This window comes from Pezoporus wallicus, unplaced genomic scaffold, assembly GCF_028554395.1.
Source record: "Pezoporus wallicus isolate ANWC-B61680 ecotype Strahan unplaced genomic scaffold, APGP_CSIRO_Pwel_v1 contig_4012, whole genome shotgun sequence".
Lineage (NCBI taxonomy): Eukaryota > Metazoa > Chordata > Aves > Psittaciformes > Psittacidae > Pezoporus > Pezoporus wallicus.
In genome coordinates, this window is record NW_026637828.1 from 2,155,474 (window position 1) to 2,175,180 (window position 19,707).

The 19,707-nt window shown below is 56.3% G+C and overlaps 3 protein-coding genes across 3 annotated transcripts; 2 read left to right on the forward strand and 1 right to left on the reverse strand.

Moving 5' to 3' along the window:
* Window positions 1-857: 857 nt before the first annotated feature.
* Window positions 858-4,057, forward strand: IGFALS (insulin like growth factor binding protein acid labile subunit). Its single transcript, XM_057407957.1, has 2 exons — window positions 858-1,153; window positions 1,708-4,057. Exons 1-2 carry the CDS (start codon window positions 1,138-1,140, stop codon window positions 3,519-3,521), a joined length of 1,830 nt encoding a protein of 609 aa, XP_057263940.1. The 5' UTR covers window positions 858-1,137; the 3' UTR covers window positions 3,522-4,057.
* An 841-nt stretch (window positions 4,058-4,898) lies between these two features.
* Window positions 4,899-9,520, reverse strand: NUBP2 (NUBP iron-sulfur cluster assembly factor 2, cytosolic). Its single transcript, XM_057407983.1, has 7 exons — window positions 9,502-9,520; window positions 8,303-8,421; window positions 7,445-7,643; window positions 7,002-7,156; window positions 6,675-6,785; window positions 6,325-6,394; window positions 4,899-5,790 (listed from the first exon to the last, which is right to left on the reverse strand). Exons 1-7 carry the CDS (start codon window positions 9,518-9,520, stop codon window positions 5,645-5,647), a joined length of 819 nt encoding a protein of 272 aa, XP_057263966.1. The 3' UTR covers window positions 4,899-5,644.
* Window positions 9,521-10,972: 1,452 nt separating this feature from the next.
* SPSB3 (splA/ryanodine receptor domain and SOCS box containing 3) lies at window positions 10,973-18,349 on the forward strand. Its single transcript, XM_057407971.1, has 6 exons — window positions 10,973-11,121; window positions 13,594-13,771; window positions 14,438-14,625; window positions 16,476-16,578; window positions 16,972-17,097; window positions 17,346-18,349. The coding sequence occupies exons 1-6, from the start codon at window positions 10,993-10,995 to the stop codon at window positions 17,690-17,692; spliced, it is 1,071 nt and encodes a 356-aa protein (XP_057263954.1). The 5' UTR covers window positions 10,973-10,992; the 3' UTR covers window positions 17,693-18,349.
* The last annotated feature ends 1,358 nt before the right edge of the window (window positions 18,350-19,707 follow it).

Sequence of the window (19,707 nt, forward strand, 5' to 3'; positions counted from 1 at the left end):
AACGCGAACCAGGGCTAGGAAGAGCAACTCCGGTGGGAGACACCCAGTCCTGGAGACATGGATGTGAGCGGTGCCAGCCCCATCCTGGTGCATCTTCAAGGAGGAATGGTACTACCAGGACATGGGGAAGGGTTATCCCCAGCAGCAGCAGGGTTCCTCTCACTGGGGCAGAAGTGCTTTTTATCTAGTTCTTTTTTGTTTTCTTTCCTGGAAACTGGTAAAAGATTCTGCAGAAACCATGTTGGACCCGGGTGGGGAAATGACCTGGGACACAGAGCAAGGTCACCAGCTTCCCTGGGCTGGTTTGATGAGCTGCCAGGCAGAGAGTGTTGAGCTGCCAGCCCCGGAGTATCACCCACCATCACCCCCCCCCCCCCCCCACCAGGGGTGGAGGAGCTGAGGGACCTTCACAGCCACCACCTCGCCGGGGGGACCTGGCTCTGCTCTCTGCTTCCCCTTTGGCATGAAAGCACCAAGCCAAGGGGTGCATAGAGCTCCCATCACCATCCCCCCACACGGGACAAGATCCACCTGCAGGAGGGGGCTGCAGGCTCAGCCCCAGTGCTTCTAATGCCACATGGAGAAAAGATTTTCCCCTTTCCCAACTCATTTCCCATCTGCATCACCATAATGCTTCAGGTGCTTCAGCCCATCTACGATGAGATTAACCCCACACCTCTACTCCTCTGTGCAATACAGATGCTCCAAGCCCCATGGTGTGCATTTAAGGTCCCAATGCAGCATGAGGAGTAGCTGCCAGGGCTCACCCTGGGCACTCCCAGCTGAGCAGGGTCAGTGCTGCTGTTTGGGATCCTCAGGAGCACAGTGCATGGTCATGCCCTATCCATCCCTCTCTGCTCACAGCCCCACCATAGCCTGTCCTCCTGAGCATTTCATTCCACCTCCCTGTCCCATGAGGGGGTCTGAGCACTGCCATAGAACCAGTTACAGACCAGTGAGGAGGAGCAAGGAGCCCATCTTGGTGACACCAGCCCCGGCCACGGCCCGTCCCAGCAGCAGTAGGGTTAAGCCCGGCCGGGCGGGCGGCTGGACAGGCGTCAAGGTGGTTGCTCCATCCATCCCTGCGCAGTCCCAGGGGCCGGAGCGCCGAGAGGGAGCTCTGCCCTTCCCGGCACCATGAGCGCAGGCAAAGGTAAGGCAGGGAACCCGCCTGCTCACCCAGCCACGGGCAGGGGGCTTGGAAGGGAGACCCTAGAACCCTGCAAGGGCTTCACACTCAAGTCACCCTTCTCCCCCCTCCCCTGCTAATAAGAAATCTGGGGATCCCCCGTGCTGCCTGGGTGCATGCAGAGCTCAGAGCTGGATGGGGGCTGCAGGGATGGCCAGGAAGCGTCAAGACCCCTCTGCTCTGAGGAAGAGCAAGTTAATGGTGGGCAAGCAGAAGGAAGGAGTAGAGGAGACTGAGGACCTGTTCCCGAGAGGGATAAGCTGCTTCGGCAAAACAGATGAATGTGTGTGGGGGTCCATGCACCCAAGGGATCTGAGCTGCAGCAGGAGTTGGGGGGGGACCAGCACCCTCTCCCAAGGGTGAATCCAGCTCCCCACACAGCTGCTCAGTATGTGCAGTGGGGTGGGACTGACCCCCCATGGCCCTGGCAGCACAGGCACCCAGTGGGGGGTCCCACGGGGGTCCCCGTGAGCACCCAGGGTTGCACTGATGCATCCCTTTTCCTCTGCACCCTGCAGCGGGCATCACCCTCATGCTCCCCTTGGCCCTGCTGCTGGCCACAGCCTCCCAGCCCCCGGGGGGGGACACCCCGAAGGAGCAGGGGGACGCAGACCCTCCCCGCTGCCCCAGCCCTTGCGCCTGCAGCTTGGATGACTACACCGAGGAGCTCAACGTCTTCTGCAGCTCCCGCAACCTGACGCGCCTGCCCGAGGATGTGCCCCCCAACGCCAAGGCCCTGTGGCTGGACGGCAACAACTTCACACTGCTGCCGGCCGCTGCCTTCAGGAACCTCTCGTCCCTGGACTTCCTGGACCTGCAGAGCAGCCAGCTGGCCGCCGTGGAGCAGCACGCCTTCCATGGGCTGCGGGGCCTCTACCACCTCCACCTCGAGCGCAACCACCTCAAGCACTTGGCTCCCCACACCTTCCTGCACACCCAGAACCTTGTGTCCCTCAGCCTCAACAACAACCACTTCAGCAAGGTGGAGGAAGGGTTGTTTGCTGGGCTCTCCAACCTCTGGTATCTGAACCTGGGCTGGAACTCGCTCGTGGTCCTGCCTGACAAGGTCTTCCACGACTTGCCCAACTTGAGGGAGCTGATCCTGGCTGGGAACAAGCTCCCCTACCTCCAGCACCAGCTCTTCTGCAGCCTTACTGAGCTGAAGGAGCTGGACCTGAGTGGGAACGCACTCAAGGGCATCAAGATCAACATCTTTGTCAAGCTGCAGAAGCTACAGAAGCTGTACCTGAACCACAACCAGATCAACGCCATCGCACCCCGCGCCTTCATGGGCATGAAGTCCCTCCGGTGGCTGGACCTGTCCCACAACCGTCTCGTCTCGCTGTTTGAGGACACGTTCCTGGGCCTCCTCAGCCTGCATGTCCTACGCTTGTCCACCAACTCCATCACCAGCCTGAGGCCCAGGACCTTCAAAGACCTCCAGTTCCTGGAGGAGCTGCAGCTGGGGCACAACAGGATCCGGAGCCTGGCAGAAAGGACCTTTGATGGATTGGGCCAGCTGGAGGTTCTCAGCCTCAACAACAACCAGCTGCAGGACATCAGGGCTGGGGCGTTCTTGGGGCTGTACAACGTGGCAGTGATGCACTTGTCTGCCAACTGCATTAAGGTGCTCCCTGACTACGTGTTCAAGGGGGTGACCAAGCTGCACAGCCTCCACCTGGAGCACAGCTGCCTGGGCAGGATCCGGGTGCACACCTTCTCCAGCCTCACCAGCCTGCGGCGCCTCTTCCTGCAGCACAATGCCATCGCCGTCATCGAGGACCAAAGCTTCAGTGAGCTGCATGAGCTCCTGGAGCTCGACCTCAAGCACAATGGGCTGAGCAGCCTCTCATCCCAGCTCTTTGTGGGTCTGAGAAACCTGGAGTACCTCTTCCTCTCCTCCAACCAGCTCCTGGAGATCTCCCAGGACACCTTCACCCCGCTCCAGAGACTCTTCTGGCTCGACCTCTCCCATAACCAGCTGGAGACGCTGGACAACTCCATCATCTCCCCCCTGGCCAACCTGAGGTACCTCAGCTTGAGGAATAACTCACTGGAGACCTTCTCAGTGGGCTTCCTGTGCAGCCCCTTTACCCTGGAGCAGCTGTGGCTGGGGGGCAACAACTGGCACTGCAACTGCTCCTTGAAGGGCTTGCGGGACTTCTCCTTGCAGCACCCTGTGGTGGTCCCACGCTTCGTGCAGTCTGTGGCTGAGGGGGATGATGCCCATGTACCTGTTTACACCTACAACAACCTCACCTGCCTTCTCCCCCCGGCCGTGGCAGGCCTGGACCTCCGAGACACCTCTGAGGACAGCTTTGCTCACTGCTGAGCTGTGCTGGCCCCAGGGATGGACCCTCAAGCTGCCACCTCCCTGGCCCTGGCCCAGGCTCCAGGGGCAGCAGCAGGAGCTCTGGCTTTGTGGTCACCGCCGCTCAGGCCACCTTTGCTGCCACCTCACCTTGGTGCTGCCCGGGCAATGCCACATGGGCACTTGCTCCCCAGACTTGAAACTGAAATGGTTCAGGCCTTTACTATTTAAATGGGAGCCCCTGGGTCAGGAAGGTTGCTCCCAATGGGAGCATCCCCCAACCCGGAGGCTCGGGGGGATGGGGGAAAGCTGCACCTGCAGCCTGGAGCCCTCCCCACAGCGAGGGGCAGCGCTGCTGGGGCTGGGACTCTGCAGTGGGACAAATGAAAGCATCTTCCTGCCATGAGGAGCTGAGAAATCCTTAAAGCCCCCTGGTGAGGAGGGGGCAGACCTGCTTTACTCATTCCTTGCACTAGCAGGTGTAGGCAGGTTGCAGAAAGCCACACACGTCACCTGATAAACCGTAGCAGACAAATAAACCTTTGGAGCTATCGTAACTCATCTTGTAAGTATGTTCTTTCCAAAGCACATGCTGCACCCCACCCGGGTTTCTTATCGGAGCCCCTCAGGGCTGCAGCTGCAGAGTGAGTTGCTCAGGGTCCCCAGGGTGCTGGAGGAACTTGCAAGCCCTGGGTGGGTGACATGCGCCCACGGTGGGAGGAGAGCTGCCCAGCCACCCCACAGTAGCCAACAGCCGGGTCAGGCTCTGCTCCCAGCGCTCCAAAACCCAGATAACTGACCTTTGGCCATGCAGCAGCACATGGGGAAACCTGGTCAGGTGAGTTCCTGCTGTGGCACAGCAGGAGCAGGGACAGATGCTCCTCCTGCTCGCTTCCAAGCGATGCTGCCAGCTACAACCCAGTTTGGTCAGTGGAAATCCTAGATTCCCTCATCTCCCTGAAACAGCTCTGTGAAGGTAAGTCCCAAGCATGGACACAGGCTTGGAGACCAGGAGGGAGGGAGGTAAAAGGCAAGGACACCACCTTTGTCTGCTTCACCAGCTTAACTCAAGCCTACAAGAGGAGGCAGGTCCCATAGGAGCCATGACAGACATGACAGCATAAAAGGCAGACTAACAAAGGAGGAACCATGTGGGGACCAGAAGAGCCTCACACATGGCAGAGATGTGAAGAACAGCCATGGCAATACATGCCCCAGGCCAGCAAGACAAGGGACCAGCCGGATCTCGAAGCTGGAATGAAAGGAGGATTGATTTAGCTGAACCCCAGCAAGGAAAGGGCAGAGCAGGAAAGACCTGGATGTACACACAGTGCTCGTAAGTCCAAGACTCAGAGCTACAATGAGCCTGAAGCCATGGAAAAAACTTAAGTCACAGACTTGGATTTTAAGAAAAGTATTTACTGCTTGGAATCTTTACAAATACTCCTGAGTGATAACCCCCAGCAACCCAAAAAGGCCTCATTTCCAGCAGGAACTCAGCACTCAGGAGGGTGGCAGATCTCCTAAAGACCTTTTCTTATGTGAGGCATGTACTGTGTCCCCACTGGCCCATCAGAAACCAGCAAGCTGAGACTTCACAGCAGGGTGGCCTGGCTCGAGTCCACATGGGAGCATCCAGCCACTGAACCAAATACCATCTAATCCATCATGCAAGAAAAGCAATAGAAGGCAGCAGCACATGGAGCCACGATCCAGATGATGGGTGCTGGTTGGGCTCAGTGAGTGAAGAACAAATTGATGGTCTTTTTAGCTGTACCAGGCAAAGGCCAGAAGCACCACAGCATACAGAACACTGGGGACACAAACTAGAGCTCCCCAAGCCCCTGAACAAGGGCAGGCTGCTGAGGAAGGCATCAGGAACAACTGTACCATCTGGGCAGAGCATTACGTTGAAAAGGCAGGAAGCAGGCTGCTGTCTGTGCAGGGACTCTTTGGATCCATAGGGATGGAGCAGAACTTCCCTTTTTGGATCACTGCAAGCAGCATCAATGCTGTGCTCCCTCCCTCACCTCCCCACTGAGACAGTTCATAGCTTAGCAGCTTCCACAGCTGCTTCCCCATCACCATGCGCTGCTGGTGGTGCTGTGAGGGGCTCAGGCAGGAAGTCCAGCCCCACACTGTCCTCAGGAGCTCTGCTGTGATGTACCATCCAAGATCTGCTGGGCAATACGAGCCAAGGAAGGGAAGGCAGGGCTCTTGGGAAAGTCTTGGATGAAGTCTCTCCCTTCTTCCAAGCTCTGGCTGAGTTGGGGGTCCAGAGGAACACAGCCTGTGGGATAGGAGGAATGGGGAGAATGACTGCTTGCTCACTGTAAGGCAAAGGCCTGGAGTCAGGATTAAAGAAATACCCTGGTGGAGCCAACTCCAGGAGAAGCAGTTGGGAAGAGCACTACCCTCACTGAGCTCTCCAGGAGCAGCTTCCTCTGCATGCAAGACCCCCCACACCACATGCTTTATGACAGACATTCTCTCCCCATCCCAATCCAGAGCCTTCAGCTCCATTTATCAGGAAGGCTCCAGGGCATTTCAGGACAGCTCTTGTGCAGCTCCAGGCTTGCTTACTCCATCAGAGCAGGCTGCCCACCATCACCTCCTCTGCCCCAACAGGGCCAGGTGCCCACTCAGAGCAGTTTGGATGGCAAAAGAAGCAAAGCAAGAACCACCCCTCACCTCTGAGAGGGTGCCATGGCTCACAGGGACAGCGCCCAGCCTGTCCACCCCTCCAACACTGTATCTCTCCTCCCACAGCACAACACAGACACCACCTGTGACCACAGAGAGCTCTGTTCAAGAAGCCACTCACCCAGGAAGGGGACCCCAGCGTGCTTGGCCAGCTCCTCACCTCCTCCTTTGGAAAAGATGTTTGTGCACTCCTGAAGGAGGAAGAGCAGAGCAGTGAATCAAGATCTCCAGAGCACTGTGAAGGCACTACCTGCACGTGAGGAGAACCAGCTACCCTCTGCATTCCAGCCTCAGGGCACTTTTCCATTAGGAAAGTGGAGCCAGTGGCTTCTTCCAAAGCTGACAGGCAGCAGCTCATCTCCCTACATCACCCTCACGGCATTTGCACATTTTCCAACCCAGGCACTACATCTTACAACACCACATCACAACTGAGGCCCCACAATAGTCCCAAGGGCACGACAAACTCACTGAGCAGTGCGGACACACAAAGCCACTCATGTTCTCCACGATGCCAAGAACTCTTAATCCTGTTTTCTTGCAGAATGTCAGCTCCCGCCTCACATCTCCCACAGACACAGCCTGCAGGGGAGAACAGCAGGGGTTAGGGGTGCCTGTCTGCCCAGGCTGACCATGGGTCTGGAGCAAGCATGCATCACAAGGCAAATGTGTAGAACAAGCAGCCACACACAGGCTGGTGCCAACACCCACCTCGGGTGCATATTTTCATCCTCCAACCATGCCTGGAGGCAGAAGCCTGCCCAGGAGCTCCTGTTCAGGCCAAGGCAGCTGCCCTACCTGGGGTGTTGTGACCAGGATTGCTCCGAGCAACTTGTGAGGCCTCAGGGCCTCCACTGCGGAGATGTGCTCATCAGATGTGCCCGGTGGCGTGTCCACAATGAGGAAGTCCAGGTCCCCCCAGGCCACATCAGCAACGAATTGTTTGATCAAAGCTATGGAAATAAAAGGGGCAGGAAAAGAAAAAAGAAACTCAACAGGTCTTAGCGGGTGCTGTGGGAGCTGTGGACTCAGCAGAATAGGGACTGGGAGACCCCCCTGGTGACAAGGGCCCAGGGAGAGATTGCAGGGCACACAACACATGCTGCACTCTCCCCATCTAAGCAGTCTGAACCCACTCCTGCAGAACAGGAGCCTTGTTCCTCCAAGGAATGACCTGCCCCCAGCAGGATCCAGCCCCACTTCCAGGAAGGTGGACACTTCCTAGCAAAACCCAACTGTACCATTCTTCTTGGGTCCTCTCCACACCACAGCATCATCCGGCTTCTCCAGCAGGAAGCCAATGGACATGAGTGAGATGCTCTTGTCCTGGTCCACATAGACCGGTACCCAGCCGCTGTCACACTGGTGCACATCACTGTCCTGCACCTGGAACATGAGGGGTATGCTGGGGCCACACAAGTCCACGTCCATGATCCCCACCTGCAGCAGGAGAGGATGAAGAGCCCTTCAGCCTGGGATGAGCCTGGTGGCTGCCCCCATCCATGTTTCTTCCCAGGGCAAGGGAAGGCAGCATCTGGATTTCAGTTGCTCACAGCACTTTACTTCAGCAGCTCAGCAGCTGGATTTGAAACACGATGAGCTGCTTTCGAGTCTGACCACCCTCCTCGCCCCCTTCCCTCAGAGGAGCATCTCCCAGGTATTTCCAGGCGCTTTGGAGAGATCTTTATGCCAGACACCTATCAGGATCCGATTGCTGCACAGAGCCTTTAAAAGAAATCCTCAGGGAATTCTGCCTGCCTCATGCCCATACACAATCCCCTTTTGTCCCCATCTTAAATCTGTCCTTCGGCTCCCCCTCTTTACTTTGCAAAGGGAGTGTGTGTTACACCACAGAGCAGCAAAATCATTTCTCAGCACCAAAAAACAGCAAGTCTGGGGTGATTTTAGCCTCTTGGACGAGATGGGAATGAACCTGTGTTGGATTGAGTGAACACAGAGAAAACGATTAATTTGATTTGCTGTCACAAACAGCATTTTCACACGCTGCCCACATAAGACACAAAGGATGAGCAAACGCAGCCCAGGTGGAGGTTGGGAAGGGTCAGATGGAGCTCAGTGCCCCACAGTCCCTCACTCACCCTCCTCCCGGAATGCCGCAGTGCCAGAGCCAGCTGGGTGGAGATGGTGCTCTTCCCAACGCCGCCCTTCCCGGAGAGCACCAGCAGGATGTGCCGCACCCCGGCCAAGTTGGTTCTCTCTGGGAGGAAGAATAAGGAGGCATCAGAGTTTCTTCTGATGCAAGACAGGAGTACCCGCGGGGTCACCACGGAGACACGGTCCCCACTGAGGGACCACCAGTGGCTGTCATTTTCCCAACAAGTCTGGTTTAAGCATAAGGGGCAGGGAATAAAGAGGTGGATGTGCCACGGGCCTTTCACCATCGGGGAAGGGACAATATGAGCAGGAGCAGAGGCTTTGGCCACATGACCTAAGCAGCTTTGGGGAAGCGCAGCAATAAACATTCACAGGTCACGCTGCGCCAGCGCCGGGCCGAGCCCTCCCGGGGCCACAGTGAGGTCAGGCCCTTGGCGTTTCCTTCCACCACACCGCCCAGGCCGCCTCCCCGCGGCCATGGGCTCCTCTCTAGCCTCCCTGCAGCGCTGGGCTGCACCGGCAGCGCTGCTCGGACCCACCGGTGGGGAACGCTCGGGGCCGGCTGCCCCGGCCGGGGCTCACGGGTGTCAGCGGGTCGGGTTGGGTCGGGTCAGGTCGGGCCGGCAGCCCACCCGGGTCCGCGTTCCCGGGCACCTCGTCACAGCCGGACACTGACTCACCGAGCCAAGGTCTCACCCGCCCCGCGCCGCCCCGGCCTCATACCGGCACCGGCGGCATGGAGCCTGCACGCACCATGGCGGACCTCATCCGCACCTCCACCGACGGTAACGGGGAAGCGGGGAAAGAAGGGGAGGCAGGGGGGAGACGGAGCCCCGCAGCGACGTGCTCCCGGGATTCCACCCGCTGATACCGATGGCCCCGGCTCCTTGGCGCTGCTCCCAGCGGGAGCCTGGACCAGGGCTCCGGCAAAGCCCAGCAACATCCCTCTCCCGCCCAGCAACATCCCTCTCCCGCCCTCTCCCCATCCCTCCCCCACCGCTTCGAGGCCGCGGCCCAGACCAGGCACCGCAGGGCTCCCCTCACCAGGAGCCGAGGCCCATCACCGCGGCCTGGTGACTCCGGAACAGCACCAGAGGCAGGGCCCGACCACCTTAGAGTGGGACGTACCCCCCCCAATCCCGGCCCGCTCATTCCGGCACGCCGCGGCCCTACCGCCCCTCACCCCCGGCTGCCTCTTCCATGTGGGTGGGAACCGAGGCCTGGGCTGGGCTGGGCTGCGCGGTGTGGCCTGAGGCAAGCGCGGTGGCCAGGCCTCGTCCGGCCCAGCTAGGGCCCTCGGTCCCACAGCCGCGGGCTGCCCCTTTTGCCGCCGGTTCTGCCCACCCCCGCGGTGTGCTCCGCTCGGGGAGGAGCGGCCGGGGCTGCGGGCGCCGAGCGGGTCACGGCCTGCGGAGGGCCCCAGCAGCCCTTGGTGCCAGAGCACGGCTCGGGACAACCGCCGCCCTGGGCCAGTGCTGCCCGGTGAGCCGGCCGGAGGCCTCAGGCAGATGCCGGGGAGCGGAGCTGCTGCGGGGAGCGGAAGTGCAGTGTTAAGAACCGAGCAGGGCGGCTCTGCCGCTGTGTTAGTTGCTTTCCCGGCAGAGCTGTGCTCGGCAGTGGTGGGATCCTCCTGATCCTGGGCAGGGGGCTGTCCGGAGCCCCTCAGAGCATCTGTGGGCACCGGCACGACCTGTCGTGACTCAGCCTGTGCTGCTTTTCCAAGAGCTGCCGTCCCGTCGGAGAATGAGGTGCAGGATGAATGGGAACGGTGCCGTTTGGCAGGCACCCGTCTGGGCTGGCCCACCACGTACTTGCAGGATTCACATGCTGTTAGGGCAGCACCGGAGCCGGTGTGGATGCACAGAGTGGCTCTCTGTGGAAGGCAGCAGTCCCAGAGGCTGAGCAGAGGGAGTGGGTGCAAGGGGTGGGAGGGGGGTTGCAGCCCTGTGGGTGCCTCTTGCTGAGGAGGTGTTATTTGCATCACCCCTGGTGCAGTGCTCCTGTGGGGTGGCTGGGAGCTGCTGTGGTCTGTCAGGCTGTACACAGGGAAGGAGCCTATGGAAATCTGAACAACACCCACTGGAGTGAGGAGACAGAGAGCTGCTTTGCTTCTGTCTGGTGTCCTTGAGGCAAGTCAGGACAGGTCCATGTAAACGCCGGTTTTCCTTCAGCAAGAGAGCAAGTGGTGTCTCCCCCACCCCAGCCACTGAGAACAAATTCTTCCCTCCATGGGCTCAGAGGTGAAGAAACGGCCTTCCCCACAGCAAGGCACACGCAGCTCAGCCACACAGGGGACACGGTGGTGGCCAAGCAGCACCCAGAGCCCATGAGGGTGACAGGCGCTGGGGAGGCCAGGTCTCGGTGGCTGATGATCCTGGTGGAGGCAGGCCAGTAGTGGGATGCTGGAGAGGGAGCTGCCGCTGCTGCCGGGTCTTGAGAGTGTTTCTGGGGTCAGTCCAACACATGGGCTCAGGGAGAAGTTGTCCCTGTGGGAATTATTTTGCATTGGTTTGCTGATGGGACCTGTGCAGACCTGCGTTTGTGCCGACCTGTTCCCGGTACTCTATGGGGACCTGGGAGGGGTTGCTTCAGTGGTTGGTGACTGAAAGCAGGCCACAAGTGCTATGTGTAAACTCTTGTCCCTTGTCCTGCAGCTTACCTGTCTGGGAACAGCATGGCGCGGCGCCCACGGAGCTCTAGGGCCTGGCACTTGGTGCTGAGTGGGGTGCGGCGCGAGGCGGACTCTCGGGCGCTCGCCCTGGCCAGTGGCACACGGGGCTGGGGCTACGACTCCGACGGGCAGGTAGGCTGCTGTGACATGGGGGAGAGGTTTCCCTTCCCCATAGAATCACAGAATCAACCAGGTTGGAAAACACCTTTAAGATCATCCAGCCCAACTGTTCCCCAGCACTGCCAAGGCCACCACTAAACCATGTCACTGAAGGCCTTGTCTACACGGTTTGTGAACACTTCCAGGGATGGTGACTCCACCACTGCCCTGGGCAGCCTGTTCCAATGCCTGAGCACTCTTTGGGGAAGAAACTGTTCCTAATATCCAGTCTCATCCTCTCCTGGTGAAGCTTGAGGCCATTTCCTCTTGTCCTATTGTTTGTTCTTTGGGAGCAGAGAGCAGCCACCTCCTGGCTCCATCCTCCTTTCAGGCAGTTGTAGAGAGTGACACGGTCCCCCCTGAGCCTCCTCCAGACTAAGCCCCGCCAGGTCCCTCAGCTATTCCTCATCAGACTTGTGCTCCAGGCCCTTCTGCAAGGTCCATGTAACTGAGGAGCTGGCAACTGGCCGAAATCAGAACAGACTTAATGAAATCAGAACACAAATAATGAGCCTCCTCCAAGCTCCAACATGGGCTGTGGGGCTCCCAGCATATCTTCCCTAAGCAGGGAATGTTAAACTGCTCCCCAGCCATGCGCCACAGCTCTCAGCTGAGCCAGGGAGTTGACCGACACTAAGCTAAAGGCTTTTTTAAGCATATAAAATGTGTGTGATGTATGTAAAGTACATGCAATGGATTTTAAATATTCTTTGTTAAGTAGTGATCTAAATATGTGTTAAATTGGATCAGTTCTGAGCTATGGCTCGCTGTAGGGCAGTCCTGACATCTGGTCTTTGTGCAGTGGGAGTGAGGCTGCTTCAGTCTGCGATGTTACAGCCTCACACATCTTCAAAGTGAAATTCCTGCTCTGTAACGTGCACATCACTTCTGAACCTGGCCCTGGAAGATGGGAACCCAGCAGGGAGAAGTGGTCAGTAAAACAGAGGTGTGACTTGGGTTTACCTCCACTGCCCTTTACTCTTCTCCCCAGTTCTTGAGTGCATGAGTTCAGGTCCCTGTGCAGCAGTGGAGACACAAGGAACTGCTCCTGAAGCTTCAAAGCTTGGCTCAAGACTTGTGAGACCCCTGCCAGAGCTCAGTCCAAACCCAGGCACTGTGCTCACAGAAAATGAGTTTTCTGTGGAGCCAGAGCAGCTTTGTGTTTCTGCAGTAATGGGAATGGCTGGATTGCTCCAAAGCAGTAGTTGGAAAGTGCCAGTGAAAGATGGAAGTCAAGGTTCTTAGTATGCATGCGAGAGAAGGAAGGGTGGGCACTACCTAAGTAAGCCCAAGTCATTTCAAGTTCCACTGTCTTAGACAGCCACAAGAACATGAGTTTAAGGATGGGCTTTAAATACTGCCTGCAAAGTCTGCCAGGGTGTGAATAATGAGCAAGTACACCTGACCAGTGTGTGAACCCAGAGTAACTTGCTGTAGTCTGTCATAAGAGACTCCATGAGGTGACACCAAGCCTCCCATTGTGGGAGTGAGATGGGGCATTGACTCTTACAGCATTGAGTGAAGGGACACTTTGGTCTTGTAGAAACAGTTAGGTTGAAAAAGACCTTTAAGATCCTCAAAACGGGGGGGGGGGGGGGGGGGAAGAAATCAAGTTTTTGTGTTCATGCATGAAAGTCAACAAAAGCCTTTTGATCCACCTGTGGGTTCCCCGTGGGTCTGCAGTGCTGGCAGAAGGAGCTGCTGCCCTGCTGCTGAGCTGCTTCCCCTTTGTTCTGCCCTCTCCCCTGCATGGCCTCCTGGCCCTTTTCCTCCTTGTCCTGTTCGCCTCCCTCTCCTCTCTCTCAGCTTCCAGGCGCTCCAGAGCAGCAGTTTCAGCTATGTGCTCTGCTGTTGTGACACCTCAGCTGGGGTTTCCAGCTGGCTGTAACCTGCCCATTGAAAGCCACAGCTGTGTGATTAGACATGACCTGTCCCACTGTGTGCAGGCTATGGCAGCTCCTCACCCCTGGAAGGCACAAAGAACATAACTCCATCATAGAGTGCCCACTGCTGAGAGGTCTCTGTGGCTCAGACACATACTAACCAGGTCCCATAGTGGGGTGATTTGCCTGACACAGCCCCTCATGTCCCTGAATGGTGAGCCTGGCCAAGACACAATGCAGCCCTCTGCCAGCCCAGCTCCATGAGCTTGGGCTCCTTAAGTAGTGACCAGGGGAAACAGTAAACAGGGCAAGTTCAGGTTAGATCTTATGCAGTTCTTTCCCTGTGAGGGTGCTGAGGCACTGGCACAGGGTGCCCAGAGAAGCTGTGGCTGCCCCATCCCTGGCAGTGTTCAAGGCCAGGTTGGACGGCGCTTGGAGCAACCTGGTCTAGTGGAAGGTGTCCTTGCCTGTGTCAGTGAATTGGAACTGGATGAGCTTTAAGGTCCTTTCCTACCCAAACCATTCCATGATTCTATGGCCATTCTTGTGTTCTCTCCGGCAGCACAGCGACTCTGATTCGGAGCCGGAGTTTTCCTCCCTCTCACCTTCCATTCCAAGTGCCATCCCTGTTACTGGAGAGTCGTACTGCAACTGTGAGAACCAGAGTGAAGCTCCCTACTGCTCCAGCCTGCACGGCCTCCACCGCGTGAAGGACTGCCAGTGTGGCGAGGAGGATGAGTGTAAGGGAGGGGTTCCCCATCACCCCACCATAGTCCTTTGGCCCTGAGGATCCAGCATGGATCCTTTGGCTTCCATGGGAGCCCTTAGCTCTGCCCCAGCACCTTTGTTTACACCTCAAGGCCACACAGGCTGCAGGGAGATTACAAGCATGTGCCTTGGTGGTGTTTCAGGGGCTAAGTGCTGAGCTTAATGCCTCAGAGTTCACCTCTGGAGACCTGCTTGCAAATCTGGCTTAGGCCACTGGTGAAACAGGCTGTTATGGTTATAACCCTCTTTGCCACTGATCCTTGCAGGGTGCTTAGAGCAGGGGGGAAAGGTAGGGAAACGGTAGGCTTGAGCTGGCTGAGAAAGCCTGTGGCGTGGTGGAGCTGCCACTTGAGCCTGCGAGGAGTGTAAGAAGGAAGGAAAGAGGCTCCATCTGGGTCTGCGGAGCCTCATGTTGGCCAAAATGGGAAGAGGTGAATGCCAACAGCTTCAGGTTCAGAGCACTGAACCCTTCCCAGTGGGGCAGCATAGTTCAGCCCCCAAGGAACCCTGTGCACAGCTTAGGATTTACCCTCTTAAATGGTAAAAACCTAAATAAATAAACCCCACCTGTGCTTTGGCTTGGGGATCACTCCCTGAGGGCCTTTGTCAACTGTGTCCTGTCTCTGCTTCCTGAACAGATTTTGATTGGGTGTGGGATGACCTGAACAAGTCAACGGCCACGCAGCTGACATGTGACAACCGCAAGGTGAACTTCCACATGGAATACAGCTGCGGCACTGCTGCCATCCGTGGCAACAAGGAGCTGGCTGAGGGGCAGCACTTCTGGGAGATCAAGATGACCTCCCCTGTCTATGGCACAGACATGGTACGTGCAGCAGAGTTGTTTATGGGCACATAGAAATGTCCAGTATTCCTTGAACAGGGATTGTGAAAATGAAGTACTGAAATAGAAGATCAGGTTTGAGACTAAGGAGCCTGAGGATGCACAAGTCACAGAATCATAGATTCACAGTCTGGTTTGGATTGCGAAGGACCTTCAGACGATTCAATTCCACCCCCCTGCCATGGGCAGGGTTGTCTCACACTAGACTGTGTTGCTCAAGGCTCTGTCCAACCTGGCCTTGAACACTGCCAGGGATGGGCATTTATCACTTCAGGTCCATGGGACATGAGTAGTATCTGAGGGTCCTGAAGAAATTGGCAGATAAAGTGGCCAAGCCACTATCCAGAATATTTGAGAAGTTGTGGCAGTCCAGTGAGGCTCCCATTGACTGAAAAAGGGGAAACACAACCCCCATTACTAAAAAGGGAAAAAAAGGAAGACCCAGGTAACTACAGGCTAGTCAGTCTCACTTCAGTGCCTAGCAAGATCATGGGGCAGATCCTCCTGGAAACTGTGCTAAGGCACATGGGCAGTAAGGGGGTGACTGGTGACAGCCAGCACGGCTTCAGTAAGGACAAATCATGCCTGACAAATCTGGTGGCCTTCTGTGATGGGGCTGTGGCCCCATGGCGGGAAAGGGACAAACAACTAAACGGACTTGTGCAAAGTATTTGACTGTCTTACACGGCAACCTTGTCTCTAACCTGGAGAAACACGGATTTGACAGATGGACCATCACCGTATAAGGAATTGGCTGGATGGTCACACTCAAAAGTTGTGGTCAGTGGCTCAGTGTAGGGGTGGAGACCAGTGATTGGTGTTCCTCAGTTCAAAAGGCCAAGTGCATGGTCCTGCAATTGGATCACGGCAATCGCCACCACAAACACAGGCTGGGGGAGACTGGATGGAGCAGCCCTGAGGCTAAGGACTTGGGGTTGTTGGTTGATGAGCAGCTTCCTATGACCTAGCTTCAGTGAGTGCTTGAGCCCAGAACCCCCCCATGCGCTGGTCTGCACCTGCAGAGCGTGAGCAGCAGGAGAGGGAGGGGATTCTCCCCCTCTGCTGTGCTCTGGGGAGACCCCCCCCTGCAGTCCTGATCCAGCTCTGGGGAAACAGCACAAGAGGGACATGGAGCTGTTGGAGTGAGTCCAGAGGAGGCCACGGAGATGCTGCAAGGGCTGGAGCAGCTCTGCTCTGGAGCCAGGCTGAGAGAGCTGGGCTGGTTCAGCCTGGAGAAGAGAAGGCTCCTTAAGGGGAGACCTTAGAGCAGCTCCAGTGCCTAAAGGGGCTACAAGAAACCTGGAGAGGGGCTCTTTGGACAAGGGCCTGTAGGGACAGGCCAAGGGGGAATGGCTTTAACCTGACAGAGGGGAGACTGAGATGAGCTCTTAGGCAGAAGCTCTTCCCTGTGAGGGTGCTGAGGCGCTGGCACAGGGTGCCCAGAGAAGCTGTGGCTGCCCCATCCCTGGCAGTGTTCAAGGCCAGGTTGGATGGGGCTTGAAGCAATCTGGTCTGGTGGAAGGTGTCCCTGCCTGTGGCAGGGAGTTGGAACTGGATGAGTTTTAAATTCCGTTTCAACCCAAACCAGTCTGGGATTCCTTGAACAGGACAGCAAGCTTCTCCAGCAGTTCAGCTGGGCCTCATTTAGGAGAAGAAATTGGAGCTGGGAGCCTCCAACTCATGAAACCTCTGTCTTGGCTTAACCAAAACCTCTGGATGACTTGGACTTTGCCCAGAAAAGTTGGGGAGAGCTGCAGGCAGTGAGTCTTAGTTGTATGTTATTGCCTGGAAAGACACTAAGCTTGTTTTCTCTACCTGGCCTTGCCTCCCAGATGGTGGGAATTGGGACATCGGATGTGAACCTGGACAAGTACCGCCACACGTTCTGCAGCCTGCTGGGCAAGGATGAGGACAGCTGGGGACTGTCCTACACAGGTGACACGGGCAGGGTTGTGGCAAGGTGGTGGAGGGGCAGCATCAGGAACAAGCATTTTCTTAGGGGCTTGAACAACACTCTGAAGGGGACTGAGGCCACCAGACCTGTGAGTCCGTTTGTTAGTGACAGCCAGGGCAGGTGCCAGCAGCTCCTACCAGTCCAGGTGCCACTGGTGAGGGTTTCATGCTGCTGCTTGCACTCTGGTGTTGCAAAACCTTCACTTAGCCCTTCTTGTCACCCTACTCTGGGGTGGGAGGGGGAGGGATCAGGCAACAGAGGGGTTTTATAGGCACTGGGTGAGGCTGGAGTAGTGGGAACTCGCAGTGCAGGAGTTGGGATGAATTTGCAGACCGCAGTCTTTCCACTGAATACCTTTGTGTGTTTGTTTGAAGGACTGCTGCACCACAAGGGAGACAAAACAAACTTCTCATCGAGGTTTGGGCAAGGCTCCATCATCGGGGTGCATTTGGACACGTGGCATGGGACGCTGACCTTCTTCAAGAACCGCAAGTGCATAGGTAGGAGTAAGGGCAGATGCTGGCAGGGGACATGTGGCTGAGCTCAGAGTCAGGCTGCAGGAGGAAACACCAGCAAAACAGGAGCAAAGCATGGAGCAAGTGGGAGGAAGGCTACAATTGCTGTTTTATGGATTGGCATTTCCAAGTGATTCAAACAGCTCTGTAGTTAATAGGTTCAGGGGAGCTGGGAGGAGTGAGGTCACCTGGTGAAAACTAACGTGAAACCTGCCCTTGCTGTCCCCTGGCAGGGGTTGCAGCCACAAAGCTGCAGAACAAGAAGTTTTACCCCATGGTGTGCTCAACAGCAGCCAAGAGCAGCATGAAGGTGATCCGGTCCTGCGCCAGCTGCACATCCCTGCAGTACCTCTGCTGCTACCGCCTGCGTCAGCTCCTGCCCAACTACGTGGACACGCTGGAGGTGCTGCCCCTGCCACCAGGACTCAAGCAGGTGCTACACAACAAACTGGGGTGGGTCTTGAGCATGAACTATAGCACATCGAAGCCTTCCTCGTCCTCGTCCTCTGGAAGTGACTCAGACAGCTCCTGTGGCTCAGACGCAGAGGCCTGCCAAAGGAAGAGGTGCCGGAGGACATAATGTGTCTGCAGAGGAACTCCTGTGAGGGACTCAGTGGGGTTTTGTTCTGCTGCCTGTGAGGGCTGCCCAGGCCCAATGCGCCTCTTTCTTCACAGGGACATCCATTTCTACTCGGTTGCAAAGATTTCCCTGTTGGAAATCTTTAGCCTAAAGATCCATCACATGCATTGAAAAGCCTTGTTTGACTCAAAGAGGTCTCAGCTCTATGAACCAGGTAAACTGCAGCCAAATATCTGTGCTTCATCTCCTGACTTGCTGTCAAAGCCATCGCCTCTTCCTGAAGGATCTCTCTTCTCACCACTGGCAGAGACAACTAAGGTGATTTCCTGTTTTCAAAGAACACCAGACCCTTATCAGATAGCAGACTTGACTCATCAAAAGACAAACTCAAAGACCAGTCCATGTCCTCCTAACTGTTGTGTGTTGGTTTAGTGTCTGCCATGAACTCATTACGCTGTGGGGCCCGATGGAGCAGCAGCGTGTGGGGACATGGGCTCCTGCGGCTGCATCTGTATTGCTGCTCTGCGGGAGCAGTTACATGAGTTGAGCTACAGGTGAGCTCACTCGAGCCCCTGATGATTAATTGCTTTGCATGTTGACTCCTGCTGCTTCTCCTCTATCAAAGACTGTATTAAAACGTAATAATAAAAGTAGAAACTGTCTTTGGTTCCTCTTGTGGCCGTTGAAGGCAGGAATCTGAAGGCGCTGGTCAAAAATAGCCACACTGGGACAGCTAAGAGGCTGGTGGGGGTGTTATAGGTGCCACACTCGTGTGTCCCATCAGGAGCAGGTAAAGGAAGAGGAGACTCCTGTGCCTCTGCCCTGGGGAGGGTTCTTGTGCTTCCTGCTGAGGCTCCTGGTGGGCTGGGCTGGATCTTCCGCACAGCCAGAAAAGGGCCTGTGGCTGTGCATTGGAGGAGAGGGAGGCTGCAGGATTTTTGTCCTCAGCTCAGGAACCCCCTCCCTCCCTCCCCCCCCCCCCCCCCGATTCAATTTACAGAGCAGTATCAGTGCAGCATCTTCACACAGAACAGCTCACCGAGGCTTTCTGCGAAGGGAAGTGCCAGGTTTAGAGCCTGGGTGAGCCACTGATGGAGCAGTGGCCTGGTTCTGTTGCCTGCCTGCTCTTTGCAGCTGAGCCACCCTCAGTTTTATACAGGGAAGAGGAAGGGAAAATTCTTGAACTGCTCCTTGCAGAGGACACAAGCTGCTCAGGAAGAGCAGGGTGAAGGTGCTTCAGCAGTTCTCACTGCCCAGCTTGTGTCATGCTGTTGGGACAGGCCAGCTCCAGGAGCCATCACAGAGATGATCTGGTTATGGCCGTGTTTGGCACCTTCATTTCCTCCTGCTTGCACCCGTCAAAGCTGCAATCGCACTGCTGTGAGAGCAGATGGGCAGGATGCTTAGAAGTGAAATAAGGAACTAATAAATATATTTATGAAAAAAATATGATGCTATAAATGGCTTTTAACCTGTCTTCTCCACAGGATTCCTCCCAGCCCTGTCACTGAGAATACAGAGCTCCAGCTGCTGCCTTTTCCCCTGCTCCTGTCACAGACTGGCAAAGGCTCTGGTAGAGCTTTTGCTCCATGTGCATTTATTCTCCACAGAGCCCCGTGACTCCATGCTTTTCCTTCCCACACCCCAGATCTTTAAGCAAAGGTGGCTCTTGCTTCTCTTGTGATAGGCTTTGAATGAGAACCTTAATGAGTAGGACATAAAAAGTCAGGACATGCTGCAGGAAATACATGGCTTATTGAACACCTCAGTGAAAGGCAGACCCCAGATGCTACAGCCTCCCCTGAGCATCAAGCAGTGGGCAACTATTTTACCCAACTCAATTTTCTTTCCTTTCCTGGAAAGCTCCAGAACTCTGGAGTGAAAAGATTTTCCTCAGGCTGTCATTTCCCCTCCACTCCCAGTGCTGAATCACCGCATTCACCACAAGAACAGAGGATTTTCATCAGCACAAGAGACTGACAGTCATCTCGGGACACATCTAGCCTGGGCCTTAC